At 35.8% G+C, this 21032-nt stretch overlaps 1 protein-coding gene across 1 annotated transcript in view; it reads right to left on the reverse strand.

The window, feature by feature from the left end:
- Nucleotides 1-784: 784 nt before the first annotated feature.
- The window catches only part of SV2C (synaptic vesicle glycoprotein 2C), an 88532-nt gene continuing 68284 nt past the window's right edge, over nt 785-21032 (reverse strand). Inside the window, exons 9-14 of the mRNA XM_005427284.2 lie at nt 20461-20549; nt 19940-20104; nt 17130-17263; nt 15625-15828; nt 14599-14758; nt 785-4939 (exon numbers count right to left, since the gene is read on the reverse strand). Of these exons, the coding sequence (XP_005427341.1) occupies nt 4756-4939; nt 14599-14758; nt 15625-15828; nt 17130-17263; nt 19940-20104; nt 20461-20549 (936 nt within the window). The 3' untranslated portion in view covers nt 785-4755. The remainder of the gene's footprint in view (nt 4940-14598; nt 14759-15624; nt 15829-17129; nt 17264-19939; nt 20105-20460; nt 20550-21032) is intronic.

Raw genomic sequence — 21032 nt, forward strand, 5'->3', positions numbered from 1 at the left:
GCAAGTACAAGCAAAAGTCTGTATTTTCATGCTGTGTTTTTTCAACTAGCAGCATTTGAATGTACAAATGCAGGCAAATACCTAATATTTTACAGTAAGTTTAATGAACAAGAAGGCAGGAAATATAGAAAAGCAGCATCTCAGATGCATTTTCTCCTGGAATATGGTTACTGAACATGTGTTTTCTTTCAAAACACCAGAGGATGTGGAGCATTTCTGTTTTTATTTCTTGTGTCTTTGACCCCCTGAGTGGAAAGATTCATTTTTTAACGTTGTGATTGAAGTTTCAATTGCATTTCCAGGTTATTAGACAGGAAACATGGCTTGTAGGTTGTATTAGCATGATATAATCTCGTTTAGGTAAAGAGGTGTGACTGGATGTAAACATTTTTCTCTGACTAATGAAGATTAATTTAAAACTCAGAATGGGAAGAAAGCTAAAGCCTAGCACAGAGAGGCTGTCCATATAAGGGTCTGAGGACTATATTACTTTGCTGAGAATTGGTATCTGACATTGTGCCTCAAGAGCAGTTACACAAAGATAAGGCTCCACAGTGGTAGATAAAAGAAAAAAAGAATACAGAATATCATTTCCTCCAAATGGAGCTGAGCTAGGTGCACAGGCAAGAAGATTCCCTCAAATCAGGAGATCAACAGGGGCTATTCAGAGAGGACACCTCTCCTTTTATTAGGTCAGCCTTCTCGATAGACAGGTAAACGTGGAGTCTGGCTGTCTCAAAAGGTGAGATTCACACACAGAAGGACTTCTAAGGCTTCTTTACATATTGTTTTTAAAAAAGTTATAACCAAAATGCAAAACATATAACGAAACTTCTTACTGAATGTCAGAAGCAGGTGAGAGAGTTTTAATTTTCTTTAAGGCTGGTCCCCTAGCAAGAAAAGTAATTTGGAAAGCAGAGCTTGAGTTAGCAATCTTAACTTTGATCCATATTGCTAAAATGATAAAGGAGGAGTAGACTACTGGAGCCATCAGGAAGGAGGGCTAACTCTTTTTCATCCATGCTCAGCTTTTGTACTACACAACTCTGTAAGGGAACTGGTTAAAATCAAGCTGAGAGGAAGAGGGTTTCCCAGTAGGTCATTAATTACCAATGTTGAGCGCTCCACCATGAACACCTATTCCTAGTTCCCTTTCTAGGAGCCTGTACTCAACGACCAATGCAGTGGTTCCCAAATGTTGTAGCGCATGCTTCCAAGCAGCAGGGTGCTAGCATGGATATAACCAAGCTGGTTAAAGAGTACTAACATGAGGAATAAGATGCTTTCAAGAAATTAGAGTCTGCTAAGTCAAGTTCTACTATTACACAACCTGTAAGAAGTAAAACTAATTCAAATAAAAATTCCTTGCCAAAAATGAAAACACGTGGTCTCTTTTGTGGGCAGTTTCCAAATTTCAAAATATTTGACTATTATCGTTAACAGCATTCTAAATGCCATGAGTCTTATGTGTTTTCAGGGGTCATTGTGCTTTTTGTCATTTCTGCTGTTGGGATGAGCTTTTCAGCTGCAAAGAAAATTCCTATATGTTATATCCTACTTCAGTTTAGACTGACAGGGATTTCTAGTTAGCAGTCAGTCAGTCCTGTGTCTGTGACCAAAACAGACAAATAAGCAGTTTTGATTACATAGGTTTTATAACTGTAATACACAAACGCTATCAAGTTTGCTTCTGTCTGGTATATTAGGAATCTAGCCATGCCACAAAGTGATCCTTTGTGTGACATATAAGTGAATAGACATAGAAAGAAAGTGCTGATCCTTCTGTTCAATATTCGTTACCTGTGATTGCTTTGGAGGCTGCAAGAAAAGACGGAATTGCTGAAGACCAGTCAAATTACTTTTGCTTATAATGTGAGTAACATTTGTGTCCATAGACTTCTGTTCCAGTCTGTGGATTTCACCTATCTCGTGAAGTTATTTATAGCGTGAAATTGCATTCACTTTTTTGTCTTTATGTGATAAATCTTTACTGTGCTCAAGCAAAAACTACTGAATATTCAAACAACTTTGATGTTGCTTGCACACTAGCTCAAATCTGTTGAGCCAGCTAGCTTACCATCTGGGAAAATTCTAACTATAGGTTTTGTTTCAAATGTTGGAATTATTCTTGGTTTTTTCTTTGTTCATCTCTTTCATTTACTTATTCTCCCAATTCCTACCCACTATTCCTTTTTCTTTTTTCTACCTTAGAGCATTATCATTCTGGACCATGCAGTGTCTATTTTTAAAAATCTCTGCTAATTCCTGTTGTTGCTTCATTTCATTTCATCCAGACTTAATCACAGACCTATGCTATAGTCAGGATTTATGATAAGACCAACACTGAAATCAACATAATTTTACATGTCATGAGATTTTAGAGTGTTAAACTTAAATCATAGCCCTCAAAAGCTGAATATTATTTTTCTGTGACCCATTCCTTCAAGCTGGTCAGAAGGTATGAAATGCTGCTGTATGAATGTGAGTGTTACAGGAATTACATGCAGAGATGGACAGAATATACTACTGCAAGAGGACAGTGCATAGCAACACAAAGCAATATTTTACCATTGTTGTTGGTGTTTACTCCAAATATGTACAGAGGCTTCAGATTTCAAAATAACTTGTGCAGTTTGTGCAAGGAGTTGAACATGTGCTACTAATGAATTGCACAGAGAAAAATGGCTCAAATATAATATTACTTGTAGAAAACAGCCTTAAATAATATTAAGGCTATGATTGGTGGAAAAAAGGCCACAGACGCAAAACTAAGGCCAGAATTTTTTTCTAGACCTTAGTGAAAAATAGCTCTTCCTCATTTATTAGCATAGTTTAGAAATTTAAGAGTCATATCTAAGTCAGATTTAAACATAAAATATTTAATCTCAAATAACTTCACCTTATCACTCCAAAATAAACACACTTGCTAATTTTTTTTTAATTACCAACATCAAAACAATGTCCCGTAGTTTTCCATACTCGTGCTTTTTAAATTCTGCCAGTTTTCTCATTTTGTAGGAGAAAACAGCATCTTGGGCTAACATTTTTTGTGCTACAATGTATAGCAGAGGCATTTGTTAGTAAATGAAAATGTCACTTCTAGAATCAGCAGATTAAACAGTGAACTATGAATATGTTGAATGATCTTCTTACATAGACTTTTATTGATTCTTTTAATATGACAAAGATGATGACTGACAAAGACTGCAGTGCCACATATTACTACCTAAATCCAAGTTCACATCTAAGAGCAAGAGAAAAATCAATGAAAAAAATCTAGCTTACCATATGATGACCTTATTTGAAAGCTTAGTTGCTTGGCAATGATTCATCTACCTAATAAATGCTGTTAGACATAATTAGAAAAAAAATACTGAATAAAATTTTCCATATGTTTTATAGAAAATTTGTTATTTCACACTTGAAACTGCAGATAGTTAATCAGCAGATACAAATTGTCTTAGTTCCACTGAAAGCAATGCAATTTTTTGTCATCAGAGGATCTGCCTCTTTTTGATGATTTTATAAATGTATCTGTATTAAATTTGTAATGCTGATATTTTAAAGAGATCCCATAACTTCTTGCATAGCATTAGGACTGATGGGGAATTTTCCAGTATTCAGAACAGTCCACAGCATAGAAGGAATGTATTTACTATCATTTGTTTTCCATCTATGCACTTGGTCTAATAAAAGCATTACTATTCCCTGCAGTCTTGCCATGGCTTATTTCTTAGTGGCTTTTCAAAGAGACATTTGAAAATATTAAGTGGTCAGACATTTCTGGAACTATTAAAAATTAGCCGAGAAAATGGTTATATTAAGAAGTGTAGAAACTATGAAAATAATTAAGGTCCTTATATATATAAATTCTAAATAAACCTCTGAAAGTATCATCCTTATAGTTCAATGGTCTGATTCTTCCTTTATTCTTACTAACAACAGCAAAACTATTTGCATTCATTAATTCCTGGAAGAAGACAAATTCACTGTTTTAAATGAAAAAAAAAAATCCAGATGCCAAGTGAGGATAAAACAAAAGTTTTCTGGAGCATCGGTAGCAAAAAGTGAAAATGTTACTTTTGTTATTCTCTCTGCTGCATACCTATATGGACTTTTATATTCCCTGCAATAGCTGTTGCCTTCTCCTCAGTCAGTATGGGGTGTAGCTGGTAATCTTTGCTTAGATTGAATCTGCCTAAAAATGTTTCCCAAGGAAGAGTCATTGCCACGAGTTTTTATCACCTAAGCACAACTGCAGAAGGTCACTGTTCCCAGTACTGATGCAATCAGTTGAGTTTCCTGATAAATGCTGCATGCATTGATACATTAACATTCCCTGCACCAATACTGCTAAGTAATTGACTTGCACATCTGAACTGTTACTAAAGCTCACAATGCCATGGCCAAATTTAGCATGTGTTTTTGAAATAATCTGACTGCTTGCATTTTAAATATCTAATTATCAGTATGGTTTTTACCTTCCTGGATATGTCATCAAAACTGTTCTAAGAGGTAGCTTTGCACTTCAAAGTGAAATGGGTTTGAATAACAAAGTATGCAAGCAAACAAAAGTGAAATTTAAAACTTTCATACAGAGGTTGCTAAATCTCTGCTACTCCAAAATATCTTTTGGGTTTGATTTCTGACATTTGAGCACTCTACTGTGTGTTGAGAATCTGAAGCCTTTGCACCATCAGTCAGGAGAATGACATTTGTACAAAGAAGGAAATAAATAGTGGATGTTTTTTCCAGTTACATCAACACCTGGGTTCTGGTATCGGGAAGCCGAAGTCCTACCAGACCTCCACATACTAGAACAGTAGAAGCAAGGAGAATAGGGATTGCTTTGGTGATACCAACAAGGGAACCAAATATTAGGTTTCCAAGTACAGCTGCAGCTTTGCATAGTGCATTCAAAAAGCCAAAGCCTGTTGCCCTAGAAGAGAAAACAGAAGAAAGTTAAAATATAGGTGAAAGAGTGACACCTTTGAGACACATCCTCAGTGCAAATAAATCGGCACAGTCCCAATAGCTTAGAGAAAGTTTATGCCAATAAGGATTCTGTGTTCATATTCTATGCTCTTATTTGAAATGAGAAGTTAAAGCTCAGTTGCTACAGTATTTCATTGAGGCAATTAATTTTTCTGCCTCAGGGATCAAAATGTGAAATGAATGACTGAACAGGTGAGTTTGCACCTCTAGAGTTGAACATGGAACTTGCAAATGGAAATTCAGTAAGACTTAAATGGCTACATTAGAAGAGCAGACATGTCAAGTAGCTCCCAAAGGAGAACTGCTTCGTCATCTGTGTGATGATTATTAATCAGAATTAAAGGATTATCATCCTAGGGTACTGAATTAAAACTGAGTTTCTTACAGGTGGTCACATGTTGAAACTGTGCTTTTTCAAAGGCTAATGAGACTTCCAATACTAAAATGAATATTTGCCTCTTAGAAGTAAAGAAGATAAGGTATAAAAAAATCTGTTGGGTGAAAGAGGTATCTGAGAAACTTTGGACAAAAGGAAAAGGAAATAGATTACCAAGAGAAAGTATGACACCCATAATTCAGGGGGAGTCTTGCATTACAGTGATGTGATTTTAGTAGTCTGAAGTACTTTTATTATTTTGTAATTGTTGCATATATGTCTTATGCAAACTGCCATAATTTAAATTGTGTTTTGACATGACTGTATGATTCATTGATGCAGGAATAAGCTTGCCCTACCAAAAGTTTCCTAACAAACATATCTGTATAATGGTAGAATGTGTAACATTTCTCAGGTCTCTTAGAAATTCAAGAAAATAGTTGTTCTAATTTTCAGAACAAAATATTTCTTGCTTGTACTGCAATTAAAAGCCCTAGTCTAAACGACAGGAATTAAGAGAAATGCTAGTGATCTACGAGACTTAAAAGGCTCTGCTTATTCTACTAAAGCACCTATTAGAGAAAGGAAGAACTCTTATGCTCAGATGTAGACTGAAATCCTGGGAAGTTTGAAAAGCTTCTACTGGAGCTACTAAAGAGGAGCCAAGAGAATCAACTTGAAGTAAGAATACTTGACTCCAGCTGAGAGCAAGGATACAATGTCTAAATGCTCTTTGCAGAACAGATTTTTGTTTTTGAAAACAGCAAGCATCAAGGCATGAGAGATTCTCTGCCTGAAGCAACTGATTGACCTGGCCACAGCCCAGAGTGTCAGAGTTCACCTCCTCTGCTCTTTGGCAAATCTGTACCTCAATAGTGAGATCAGTTAAGCCTTTTGGTGTCATGCTTCCAAGCTGTATGCTTGGGGAGTGGTAAAATCTTCAGTCTGGGAGAGGTGACCAGGATACAGGGGCTTTGCATGTCCTGTCTATGGGATACTGTCCTTCAGAATAATACCAGTCCTGGTATATCGGAGGACCCTTCATCAAAATAATGATGACTAGGTCTAGATCCTTCTTGTATATTCCTAAAATACTGTGGTTCGCTCTAAGAAATGTAATTCCATCATTCTGGTTAACCCACAAAGTCAACTCCACAATCTGAACAACATTCGGAATGTGCCCTTTTGAAATAATGGAACCTTTCCTTTTGAATTCTTAAATAATTTAAAAGAATGTCTGTATGTCTTAAGATATATAACATACTAATTAATACACCTTCAAATAGTTTTTTCCCCATTACATTAAATATTTATTTTCTATTCTTGCAGACCAAAGTCAGATCCCTTACCTAAAATGTTATAAAAGTAAATTCAGAAGAGTTGATAGCGTTCTAGTGTCAGCTTTGTGTATCATATGTCTTTTCTGAATCTGGGACAAAACACAAATTACCTTCTTTTTTACTGGATGATTATATATTTATGTATTATTAGTTTGGCACTATGTCTCTTGCACCCCCTAGCAGCATTTTAATCTCTGAAATTAGCAAAGAAATTACTGTTTTTTCTGAAGTAAACACAATTCCTCTTTGTGTAAAGTATGGAATCCATCCAGACATGGATTCTTGCATGACACTAAGTATTGGCAGTATCAAAGGAAAAACAGACAGGTCATTTCTACAGCAGAGTAGAAACTATCAAAAAAATCTGTGGGAAAAAACAATTAGAAGAGACCTAGATATGTCTCTTACACATTCAAAGTCCTTATTTATTTGTTTTATATATATTTGATTGAACCTGCAGTACTTTTACAAAATACATAGTGCTAAGGAAACTTAAACATGCACAACCTGGACACAACAATTTTGAAAATGACAGGTTCTGCCCTCCGGCAGCCAGGACCTCCAAGGGCTGCCAGAGAGCACATTGCTGAGAGCAGCAGATGAGGAAACTTGGGGAAGTGTTGTGTTTGGAAATTTCTGACAGAGAAACATTTGCTGCAGCTCCTTGAAAATGCCCTTTTCAAATGAGAAATGAGCAAGGTAAAACATTCCCATTCTAAGTACGCCCTTTGGAGGAATGGGTCTGAAGGAGGAGCATGAGATACACTCAAGGAAGCAGAGAAGAGCATCCTACTGGGACAAATTTCCAAAGCCTAAGAGAAAACAAGCAAATATCTAGCATGGAAATATTTGCACTCCAGGAACATATAAAGCCCAAAATATCTGGAGGAATATGACCCAGGATGGGGTGTAGTTACTGAGAGGGAAGGAACCCCAGACTGGTGGATCTTGTAGGGTTCACAAATCACAGAGTGGGTAAGGTTGAAAGGGGGCACAGTGAGTCACCTGGTCCAACCTCAAAGCTCAAACAGGGTCATTTTAGACTAGCAGGTCTGTCCCCAGCCTGCACTGGTTATTCTTCCTGAGGTGCAGGACCCTGCATTTCAGATGGCTCGTCTCTGCCCATATCTCAAGCCTGTCAAGGTCCTTCTGAAGAGATGCACAAAGCAGGCAGGTAGGCAGGAGATTCTTGAGGAAAGGGTTTTGTTAAAATAGACAAGCAGTGGAAAGAGGTTAAAGACAACACAGGTGGACTGGAAAACCAAGTTCATGTAATAGGATAACAAGAGATTGCAGCTATTCTGAAGAACTCAAGGGAAGAAGGAAAAGAAACTAGTCAGAATGGTTCTAATGTCAGCCTCATTTATGCACAGAAAGTACTTCTAAAGTTATGGTGGTGACTGGTTGTGATCAGAGTCTGCACATAAATATGATTTTCTTGGTTGTCAATGCTGATGTAAAATCAAACTTAACTCCAAATAACAGTAACAGGAAAAAAAAAAAACATAGAAAAACTAGACACTTAGTCATCAACAGCCTCAGTATATTCAGAGATACCAGAACTCCCCAAAGAATACACAGATCCAGCTAAAGCAAATTCAAATAGATACAGGCAGGAAATCTTTGGAAAAACAATAGCACGGAACATATGGGGATGTTTTACTTATGTTTAATGTTGTTTTATACTACCTTATAAAGAAAAGTAAGCTGTTTCACAGATGTTAGCTGCTTATATCAACTAGTTATGATAGTGGTCTGAATACAATTTTCTGAGCAATTTGAATCATTTCTTTTCATGTTCTGATTTCTAAATATGCCACTGTTCTTTAGACCTATTATTGACCTATTATAGACCTTTAGACCTATTATAGCCAACATTACTATATCATGTTCTAAGGTAATTTTGTAATGCATACAATACTACTTCTGTCTGAACAAAATAAAAGTAATTTTTTTGCACTCATAAACCAATTCTGTTTGTAAAATGGACTTACAGAATTTTGCTGATTTTAAGGGGTTTTTATTAGTCTAATCCCATTAGTATTATCAAAATATAAACAAATAAAAGTAAGAAAAAGTAAACTCATTTTATTGCCCTTAGCTGCCCTGATAATTAAAAAATGAACAACCCAGAAGAAGCTGAATCTTTTCATCTTTAAGCAGATTTCAGTCATGTCCTTTTGCCTAAAATAAGCAGGTAATTGGCATGAACAATAAGATTTTAACAAGCTTAAGTAAATTGTTCTTATGACCCGTACCTGAAAAGCATTGTCACTGTTTAATCTTATATCTTCATACCCTTCAATTTTAATACTGTGCTTGAATGTGTTTGTACTTACAGTCAGAACAAGGTGTCAAACCATTATGGAGCTCCAGGTGTAGCAAATTGAGACTGCTTGCTTTTTTTAGAACATCCTTCTTAGAACAGTGTTTATGTTTAAAACTCTTTAAAATCTGTATTAATTCATGCTTTTATAATTAATTCTTCTGAATCCAGGGAAATAAAAATAGCCAGGAAATAAATATGCTGCAAATCACACGTGTATGACTAATGTCTCTTGCAGCATTAGGACAGTAGTCTCTGTTACAGTGTTTGAGGAAAGTGCAAGAATGTCAGCAAATGATTGAAGTTAGGTGATGTATCATTTTAGCATGATGAACAAATTAAGTGAAAAATTCCAAGGGAGTAGCACCATTTATACACACACCCATTTTCTTTGTGTTGATCAATTATTGGACAAACATTTGCACAAAAATGTCATGTTGACTTCATGAGTAATCCTCATTACTGGTCAAGGGAGACCAGTCATAAGTAGCAAGAATCCTTTGTCCAGCTAGAGAGTTCATTTAAGTCTTTCAGGCACATCAGTAAGAAAATGCTGGTTAATCAATTTAGGATTGTCTTAAAAAAAACTCCAGATACAGAATTTAGTATAGGAGAAAAATGCAAATGTCTTTAATAAAAATGTCAGCATGAAGAGAAAGCTGGATGTTACTGAAAAGGAATTTTACCCAATGTATTTTACTTCTGCTGCTGAGAAAGCTGTGACAAAGAAAAATGCTTAGCTTCCTTTCATACAAGGTCCACATAAAAATGGCAAGAGTCCAAACAGTTAAAAATAGAGGGATTAACCAAGCCTTTAGATTAAAAGAGCTTGTTTCCTGATTGCCACATATGTTCCTTCTTAGACCAGGTGCTTGTATTCCTACATAAAATACTTCAGATCCACTTTTCCACTGCTGATAAAATATCTAAAAACTTCACTGTCCTGCAGCAGAGTGCTACTAAATGTGTAGCACAAATATTTGTTATCTACCTTGCCAGAGCAATTTACAAAAACAGCAAGTTACAACAAAATGTTGTTAGAATTGATAATACGTGATGCATTAAAACAGAATTTCCAAAGGTTCTATGGACCATTTTCTATGCCCAGATATTTTTATATTCTCTTAAAAAATTAGTACAGAACTACATATCATGTAGTTTATGGCTTGATCAATTATAGTGCTTAGTGTGCAAGTAAAACCGTGGAATTTGCCTTCCTTCCTCAGACTACTGCAACAGGCATAGGTGTGGCAGGTCACGCCTTAAGAATTTTAAAATTTCAGCAAAATGCAGTTGAACTATATCCACAGGATGAGAGTAGAAAATAGCTGTCAGGAAATCTACTGTAAGTCAATTACTGCTATTGTGACTCAAAAGAATATAAAGTTTCTCTTCTGACATCCACAGAAATACAAACTTGGAGATAAGATACTGTGACAATAATATTTATTGCTCTGGGCATAGATCCTAAGGGTTCAAGAAGTGAAAAAAATTAAAAATCATGAACTGAAGATAGACTTATTTCTTAATTATGGCCAAACCCTCACGAACTTTTTTTCAGAGGCATTTAAAAAAGGGAAAACAGGATGACTTAATTTTATAGATCACCTTGAATTCTAAGTATTCCTGGACAAGATTCAAACCCAGACCTATGGCAGGCATAGAAAAATGATGAATTTTTGGTTATCTGATGCAATCTGATTTATTCTCTATGTGGGACATGATCTATTTCTATTCCACTTTCTATTTAGGTTTTAGTTATTTGTCGTATCATCTCCCTGATGAGAATCTTGGCTTATAATGCTGGTGCTTCCCAAGTTCACAAGAAGATACTTACCATTTATGTGAAAGTAAAAATTGCTTTTTAAAGTAATAAAAATGTCCTAAAGTTCCTTCTTCAGAGAACTTAAGCTTTCTTCCATCCATATTTATATTACAGGCAGAACTGAGGAACTGTGCAGTGTTATTGCAGGCCCCTTGGGCACACACATTACAACGCAAGCTGTAATTACCTCATCACATAATATTTTTTTTCTGCATCACTCTGCCAATGCAGAGAACAAAGAGGGCTTGAGGGTAAAACATAGAGGTAGTGAAGAAAACTTAGTTTCCCTCATCTACTAGAGAAGTTGGAAGATGCACTGTGAATAAGACTGGGAACTGCACAATGAGAAAACAGTTTCATGGTTAAGAGAGTGGAGTGCTGTCAGAAGAAAGGATAAAATCCCTACTCCTGTCGCAGAATTTGCGTATGATGCAAGCAAGTCCCATAAGGCTAACAAAATGGTCTTTAAGCATGCATTTCATATTTTCTAGGTGCTCAGCTTAGCACCTTCAGGTTTATGTTGCTGGACTGCTAGGCACCTATGGCCGTATTGAGGTTACACTTTCAGCCCATTCCTCCTTCTAAAATGCTCAGTGACTGGAATTTTTGGTGTCACACACTCCAGCCTACAGATTTCTTCTCCTGATGGATAGCAGAGTCCATTAAAAATATCAGGTAAAGGACAAGAGAAGAGACAAAATAAAATAGAAGTTCTTTATATTCTTGAGCTGTATTAATTTACTTGCTTGCTGGAAATCACTAGCTAGTTTATATCTAGCTATCATGAGTGTCTTCTAAAGTTTGTGTATTGAAAAGTTTCAAAAATGGTAGAATATTATCAAAGTGCTATTAATTACTTTATATATATCATCTACAAGACAGAAACACACTTATGACCAACATTAGTAACATTATTTTCCATTTTAACACAACTTAATCATCTACCTGAGAACCATTTGAAATTTTTACATCCTCTAATATCTATTACAGCAGTTGTACAAACCAGCTGATGTTTTATGAAGAATGTGAAAGCAAAAGCTAACCTAAAATAGCATAAAATTTGGCAGTACTCATCAAGAAAGTAGGACTAACTACGTAGTTACCTCAATTCCAGGGATCAGTAAACTAAAATGTAAATATATTGATGAGTGTGAATTTATACAGAATCCAAATCTGTCAAGATTCTGAAGCAACTATAGCTGATGAAGAATAAACTGAAATGTATGCCCTGTATCACATAGACTGCACATTGCCAAACTGTTTACCACACTCCTACCTGGCTAAAAGCCAGTATGATCCCTAGAGTACAATTTATGAAACACCTTTCATATTATACTGCACGACACCAGTAAAGCCCCTGCAGTTCAGCAACTGGCTGGCCTCCAAGAGGAGGAGAAGCAGGGGCTACCCAGTTCAGCCTCTTGTGCATGGTAGCATGAACTGGCCTCCTTCCACCTGTCTATCTTTGAGCCCAACCTCCAGCTACCCTTTGCTGCACATTTGTGGTCATTTCACTGATAGGCTGTAAGAAAATAGTATTAAACACTGACAGAATGAGCAAGCATTTTGTGCTTAGATTCCCTTTACAGGAGAATCTGGAAGCCAGTTTCAGGACCAGATTCACTCTGGAATTTGTTTTGCTTTTGCTTTGTAGCAAAAGATAATATAATCTTAAGTAAGAAGGATTTTATATGAAAAAACAGATCAGGAATCTTCATGTTCCACATAGGCTGAGAAAAGCTCTTCAGCCCTACAGTTACTTGCAGAAGCTGGAAATTCCCAGCAAACTGTGGCAAGCTGTGCCTGGTTATGGAGATCACAGGAGTCTGAGAAGGAAACCCAGGACTATGAGAGGTGAGAAATGCTGGTCGTTAAACTGCAGCTAGTCTGTATAAAAAAAAATTATCAGACAAAAATTCTTGTAAGCAAGTTATTTGAGTCCCTGAAGGTATTAATTTTCAAAAAGTTCTACAAAATAAGAAGTAGCTTTGCCCCAGTCTAAAAAAAATCTTGAATTGGTTGTTTACTCATAACTAAGCTGGCAAAAACTAGCAGTCATGGTTCCATCAATATCAGAACTTCTGGGAAAAAGTCTCACCAAAAGCCTATGTCAACAATGTCTTTCCAGGCACAGGTACATTCACTCATCAGCCTTTTTGTACTGATAATTCAAGGGGACAAGTTTTTCTCTGATTTGTTGCAAAAAACAACTCAGCTTCAATTAAGTTTCTGTTTCTGGACAGTAATTCCTGCATACAAAAGATTTTTAAATAGAGAAAAGCTGAGTAAGAAATTGCTATAATCCCAAAGCTAGTACAATCTATGAAAAACAACCATTTGTAGATACAACTACAGATGCCTTAACACCTGTATAGATATATATAGATAAATATCAGTTAAATTCTTTTTATCATTCCTAGTAATGATTTTTTTTCCATTAATAGCAATGACTTTTCCAATTATTTTTCTTTATTTCATTTTAGGAAAACGTATGTGGCTATTACATTCAGGAAAACCCAAAAGATGATCATTACTACGGGATATTTATTAGAATTATTTCATAGCATTTGGATGGTGGAAGAATTCTTGCCAGAAGAGCAATTTCCTGAGGTGTATTACAAATACTAGCACTTAATATTTGAAGCTCAGTGCCTGGGATTCATAAATAGACTGGTATTGTTTCTTGACATAATTACAGCTGTGGACATCAATTTCTTGTCTGAAGAAGCACATAATTTTAAAATGACAATGAAAGGAAAACAGTCTACACTTTTCTAAATCTCTTCATGGACAATGTTAAAGACAAGGTAACTCCTTTCAAAAAAATTACACTTGCCAGTAAGGCATCATTCATCTATAAACTGGAAATATTTTTCACTGCATTTCAAATATCCAGTGAATGACATAATAATTAGCACTGCAACAGGAGAAAAGACACAATGTCCTTTTTTAGGAATCTGGGAAATTCTACTTAATTATTTTTAGGGATTTGAGAGGGGAGAAATTTTCAAGTAATTTCAAGATAGCACAGCTTTTACATTTTTGCACTCCCCATACAACAGAATATGACTCAACAGTCTTTCTTTCAGTCCATTAAGTGGCGTAAGGTCAGGATTAAAAAGTGCCCTGTATCCAAAAAAACCCAACCTATGTTATCTAGCAGCAATGCAGGATTTGAAAATTGTCCTGAGATTTCCTGCAAGAGCCCTGAAGAGTCAAGAGCAGTGCCCAAGATAATTTTTACCCACTTAGTGTACTCTCCTACTGGCCCTGCATACAAATTCATGGCAGACTGATCAGCAGCACAGTGTGGTTCAGACAGTGATTTTTATCATGATTCCCACCATTTCACAGCCCACAGACAAATGCAGCTGTATTTCTGGTTTGGACCAACTACTGCCCTTTTATACAGTTAAACTACAGGAAACTGAAAGATACTCCATTATTGTTTTCAGAAATAGTAGCTGTATTTTAAATGAGAGTAGCTGTTAGACCTTCTGCTTTCAAATGAAACTACATTTATGGTATTTTCCTGATTAGGAGATATTTCATGCAAATACATACTAAGTTGCTCAAAACCCCTCATTGTTTCCCTTTGCTTTTCATAGGACAAATTACTAATTTGGGCCTCTCAAAACATCACTAACTCAGTAAGGCCCATATAAAATAATTTCTATTTGCCATTTCTGTTGGTACATAGTTTCAGTGAGTTTATGGGAGATGTAACTGCACATACCTTCTGTCTGTAGGATACAGCTCCACAGTAATAACATCTAGAGAGTTCCATGCCGAGATGGTGAGGCCATTGTAGAGGCACAGCATACCTATCATCATGGATTCACTGGTCCCAAACCACAGGAAGAAACAGCTGATGCCAGAAAGAACCATGGAACCACCTAGGTACAAGGCAGGTGAAACAAACATGTAGCGGAGTTGTATTTAAAGAATAACCTTTGTTTTGCCTAATAGTTCTATGCACACAGTGTAGCTAAGTAAGTGACCCAAATATTTGAGTTAAAAACCAAAGAGACCTCCTCTACTGGTAAGGCCAGACAGAAAGACAAATGTTGAAGAAAGGGGGTCACAGAAAAAGATATGACTTCTCACATATCAAAATATATCACAAAGCATTAAGTTGGAAGCCTCTTTGAATTCCCAAAGCAAGATGCGTGAGCAAAACTACTCCCATTATTCTTTGCTCATCATCTTTTGCAATTACATGAAACGTGTTCATATATTGTAATAAAAATTCTGTATTTATTTTCATGTATTTATATAGAGATATTGTCCTAGAAAATAATGACAATGAACTACCACATAGTTATTTAAGCAAATTGAAAACAGATTTCTCATTGTAGACAATCCACAGGAGATACCTTTCAACTCTGTACCTATGCAAAATAGATAACAGCAAAGAATAGCTGATACTTTCCAGGAGCTGCTCCACTAGCTGAGGGTCACCTGTGCACACCTTTCCTCCCTTTCAGCTGGAGCAGAGATAAACCAATGGTCATCAGTCTCCAAAATCTCATCCTAAATGCCTAGGTTATGGTCTTGTAATATCAGTGGAAGAGCAACTGCAGGTGGCTACAGACCACTTTTTTCCCAAGGGTTTCAAAACTGGGCGCTTTTAAAAACAGTAGTTATGATGGCACATAAATGACAGATCTGCAGAAAGAATGTTTTTCATTTCTCTAGCTAAATTCCTTGAAAAGAGGACACGTTACTTGTGATGTTTCCCGTACCAAAGTGAAGCCCCTACCTAGCATCGTTAACCGTCCTATTCTATCCATCAGGAGAGCAGACACAATATTTCCTGGTAACACTGCCAAAGTTCCCAGGAAATTAACAAAGTAGATCCAGTAGGCACTGTAGTCATCATCAAAAGAAATCTGGCATCCTGTCCTGATGTGAAAAAATGTGCAATTTATCAATTCACTGTCAACAAATTTATACTGCTCGAGATCTGTGGAAAGAAGAAAAAGAATAATTTCAGCTAACAGCCAACTCCATGTGCAACTTTTGATTAAAAACATTTCAAATTCAAGCAAATTTAATGACAACTTGGAGTTTTCACAGCTTTGCAAAAAGGGCACTAGCTACTGCTGGTAATTTTGATAGTTTTTATCTTACTAGAAAAATTTGCAAAGCTCTTGAAAAGGACCAGCTAAAGCCTGGAATTAGGAAGTTATTGTACTGTATTTTACCCTGGCTGGACTGTATTTGGTTAAGGCCTTTAAGCACCAGCTGGTCTTGCATAAAATGTGCTAGGTATTTGCAAGTTTCTATGACTTAGTCTTTCTCAGTATCAGGTCTACTATTTCCTCATGAGACTGTCAGTTGTGGTCAGTTTGACTTCCTTTAAGTGAAATATTCCCGTGGAATTTAGTTTAAATTGATTTTTGTTTCTGAGAAGGCCTCATGGTCTTCAGCTTGTCCATAGATGAGTTATTCTATGTAGTTAATTCTGCCAATACCATTCCAGAGAACTATCCCCGTATTCCTTTTATTTTCCCATTCCTTTTGTCAGCCTTATAAACCTGAACCAAGAATACCTTCCTTCCACATTAAAGCCATTGCTTGCTCTGAAACCCAGGTCTGTTACTGTTATGACTGCTGTAGTTACCAGAAAGTGGGAAGAAGTGCCCCATCTTTTCAACAAGCTTAGCTGGCCATGTTCTACTTTCAGTTATGTTTTATTAAATTGGAAAAAAAGGAAGTCCTCTGTTTAAACATATGAAAATATGGATTCTTATTTTTGTCACAATACTTAGGAGATTGGGAATGAATACAGATTAGGAATTTGAATCCTATACTCAGATTCCCCTGCAACAGCAAGCACAGTGAACAAAGTATTTCACCAGACCCTTTTGCACTAAATAAAAATACAGTAGTTAAAGCTGCCAGTAAAATGGTAAATGCGTTTTCTTCTCTCCAGACTGAGTCTCTTTAGAGATGGTTGAAATCAAAGATGAAAAATAAATTACTTATTATGTGAATAAAAGAAATAATTCCTTTTCGGAGGCACTATTAGGCCTACAGTATCTCTTGTGCAGTGAGATCCATTCACTTCTCTGTTGTAACAAGCTAGCTGTTTTTTATACATTATTATTCCTATTATTATTATTATTATTATCATCATCATCATCATAATTATTATTATTACACAGGAGGACTTCTTGTATGTCTTATTAGAAATCCAGAAATTATAAATGTAAGATGGAAACATGCAGCTGACCAATGGGCATTTGAGGCTGTTTCTCATACCTGTGTTGTAGAAGGTGGTATTCACGAAAGTACAGTTCCTGAAGTATGTGTTCAGTGAAGTGATGTCTTCAAAAACACAGTTCTTAAAAAGTGAATCTTCAAAGGTTACTGATTTAAACTTCATCATAATAAACCTGCCCAATGCAAAGAATTGCTGTCAATTTACCTTCATAGTTTTGAAATAGCAACAGATGCAGTTATTTAGATCTAAAAAATCTCAATCCCAGTAACAATGGTTCCTTTAATACATTTTGCAGATGTGATTAATGATTAACTCATTCTAGAATACTATTGCTCAGAAGAATTAGTAAGACAAATAACACCACGTACTTACTGGCCCAAATTGGTAATATAATTTATTTGATAATATTTCTGTTGTTACTAGTCCTTAATCAGCAATCAAAACCAATGTCATGAAATTCATGAGACAGCCTTGTAAAATCACAATTGCTAGTAATTTGACATTACACCTGGAAACAGGGAGATCATGCTTCAGATATTCAGTCCCTGGGAATAAACAAACAGTAGCTAATACCAACAAGCTGAAAATAAAGAATTTTAAAAAGAATCTTGATTTGTCAGAAGAACCCACTGGTTACTGGGTTAGGCTCAAATGCAAAGCATACTGGTGTTAAAAATTGTTTTCACAAATGGCTATAACATGAATAAAAAGTTACATTGCCAGTTACACAGCTAGACATCTAACTGTAAGTATGTCCTCATTAATTCTGTGCCTATGGATGCAATTGTAATTATAATTACCATGTACATAAAACATAAAAAATTTGCTGGCAGCTTTGTTTATTTATGAACATCCTCCTTCCTACTGACTGTCATTTAACAACTATATTTTATCAAAATAAAAATAGAAAAATCAGTGACAAATTATATTACATACAGTGACTTCCTACCCCAATGTCACTAGACTAAAACAATGCTTTTTTGAGTAATACTTTTTTAGTAAAATTCTACCAAATAACATGATTATGCTAACATCAGCAATCATAACAAATATGTGGAACGGTATCATTATTTTTGTGATGTCTTTTATTTCACATGTAGGTGTGGAAAAAAAGGGCACTTTTTTCTTCCAAACATAGATCCAACCTTATTCTAATCAAACCTAGTGTCACTAGCTAAGTATTATTCTTATGCGAAAAGTAATAGTAGGAATAGGAACACAAAAAATATGCTATCTACAAAGGAGCAGGAATTAAATTCTCTCACAAATAAATTTGTTGGAGCCACATCTTTATGAGAAAAGAGAGAAAAAGCTAGTAGTATTTATCCCTGTAAGTGACTTACTAACTAATGAATTCTTTTTTTGTATTGGTCGTGAAGAATCGTGTTTTCAGCCCATTAGTTTTAGTTACTATATCATTTCTCATTTGTGACAGACTGATTAAAATCAGGCTGGAGTTACTCATTATCATTTTTCATACAGCACTTTCCATTCTAAAATGTAGACTAGTTCCAGAAGAGAACAAAGAAAATATAGTGACTAGATTAGTCAGTTAAAACAAAAATGACAGAACTACATGTTCTACATTCTTCTGATGCACTATTTACCTCCGTACAGGAAGTATGTGACTACATTAAAATTGGTGTCACAATGATTTGAATTAAAACCCATCAGAAAAGAAATGTATTAAAAAGTCAAGTATTGATGGATCTTCTCATTAAGAAAGAACATGAAGGAAACAGTGAGACAGGGTGAGTAGGGTATTGAAACATTTATGAAGCAAGGATATCAAATAGGTTCATATCTCCTGGAAAATGTTTTGTGAATCCCAAATAAGTGTCAGAGGCATATTAAATTTGCACATTTGAAAGAGTAAATTACTGATTTACCATAAATTTATGCTAGATTTAGTGTTTTACAAGAATATTCTGATTTAATTGATACAACGTCAGTTACAGACACTTTGATTTTAGGAGAACATCTACATTCTGGAAAGAAGTGGGACTTGGAAGCTACGGCTAGGCTGAAAATTAAATAATAGCTATTTTTTTCTTCAATATATAAATCTTTAACTATGTCAAAACTCAAGCACTACTACTACTACTAAATCATCACAAAATCAATTTTATTCACTTACATATAGATTTTTGTATGGAAATAATAATTACTTATTATCATGACTTCCAGCAGACTATTCACATGGTTGGTGTGTACATTTCTTAATAGAAACCAGATATCTAAACCAGCTGTGTTTAATTTTCCCCTAAGTTATCTAGTTATTTGTGAAGTCCAGATACAGCCTTAATATATTTGCCTTTAGCTAAAAAAATCACAAAAGGCATTGCCAGAGTGGTGTTTCCCATTTCAGAGTTGTTCATGCTTTTCATTGGTTTACAGTAATGTTTAGCTTTCATTTTTCTGTGACAAGATCCTAACCTCCCAATGTTCAGTCTGTTCACAGAAGTGTCTTTCATAAAAAAAAAAACAGCAAGAGAGATGAAAGTACATCTTTGCCCAGCCCCCTACAATATACTGCATATGTTGAATCTGAAAACCTTTGAATCCCACTGTGAAAGGAAGTAAAATTGACGTAGCTTTTTGGTCTGTTTTGCAGGAAGACCAGGAAGCTGGGTTTGCACGGTGGATCCTCACACAGGAACCACAAGGGCATGTACATTTCTTCCCATGCTCATGACTCATAAGAATTTAAGAACAGAAATAAATATTCACTAAAAGGTAACAAAACCATCTATCATCACCTCATGGAAAAAAACGAGTTATTAGGATGAGCTTTAAAACATGCATCTGTTTATTCCAACTAAGCCAAGATATTAGGAAACCTCTAGACCTGTCATTGATGTACTCTCCATTGCTGTGAATCTGATTTTCCAGTGTGAAGTTGAAGACAAAATGTGAGACCTCCTCGTTGCGGAAATGTTTCACTCGGGATGCATACTCGTCTGACTGCAGATGTTTAATGACATCAGGAAACCAGACAGATAAGCCGTAGTAGCTGTGGAAAACCAGAAAAACTTCAGGCACCAATCTCACTCATTCAGAAATCTGAATGAGGTGTGAAATGAGCAGCTCCCCTGGACACTTATGTGACTGAGCTGTTGCTCCATCAGAATAAAATCCTCCATAATATAGAATTATTGAAAGATGCTGACACCAGAAGATGTCAGTTTTTTCAAAGAAGGTATTCCTGATGAGTCAGGTTTGCAACCAAGAACACTCTAACTGACAAGCATAGCATTTTGTGGAAAGATCCTGAATAAAACAGATGATTATAGTGTCAGAAATTTACATGCAGATTATTTTTCTGTCTGTCAAGACTATAAAAAATGGTTTAATCTCAACCACTCTTACCCAAAAGACAGGGTGAACCACACAGCTGTAAGTTTGATTGTATTGTCCTTCACTGGGTAGTTGAAGCATCTCATAAATGTCAACCAAATCTGTAAATCATTATGAAACACATTTATTTACATATCTTCATTCCTTTTGAACAGTTTTCTTAAAGGCTAGAAGATATTTGATTCTTATTTGCTTGCTTCTTCAGGGCATGAGAGAGAGCAAATCAGCTCTCTGGCCACACTTCTTTTGATGCAGCCCAGGATGTGATTTGCTTTCTCAGCTGCAAGAACATACGGTAGTCTCACAACAATTTTTTTTTGTAACTTATGTGGACTATGTACAAAAATTCAACCTTATTCTGATCACCTCAAACTTTCTTCATCTCTAGACAGCTTCATTTTACTTCTTCAAATAAACCAGGCATTGTCTCAGAAACGTTTTCTTCTAACTTCCCAGTATTAGACAAACTATATTCCATAATTAGGGATACAATCACAGTTTGATATATTGTAACCTACTATGGCTAGAAATTGGTGCCTGCACTATATGAGGAAAATGTGGGACTACCACAGGGGAGGGGAGGG

Source organism: Geospiza fortis, unplaced genomic scaffold, assembly GCF_000277835.1.
Source record: "Geospiza fortis unplaced genomic scaffold, GeoFor_1.0 scaffold201, whole genome shotgun sequence".
Taxonomy (NCBI): Eukaryota; Metazoa; Chordata; class Aves; order Passeriformes; family Thraupidae; genus Geospiza; species Geospiza fortis.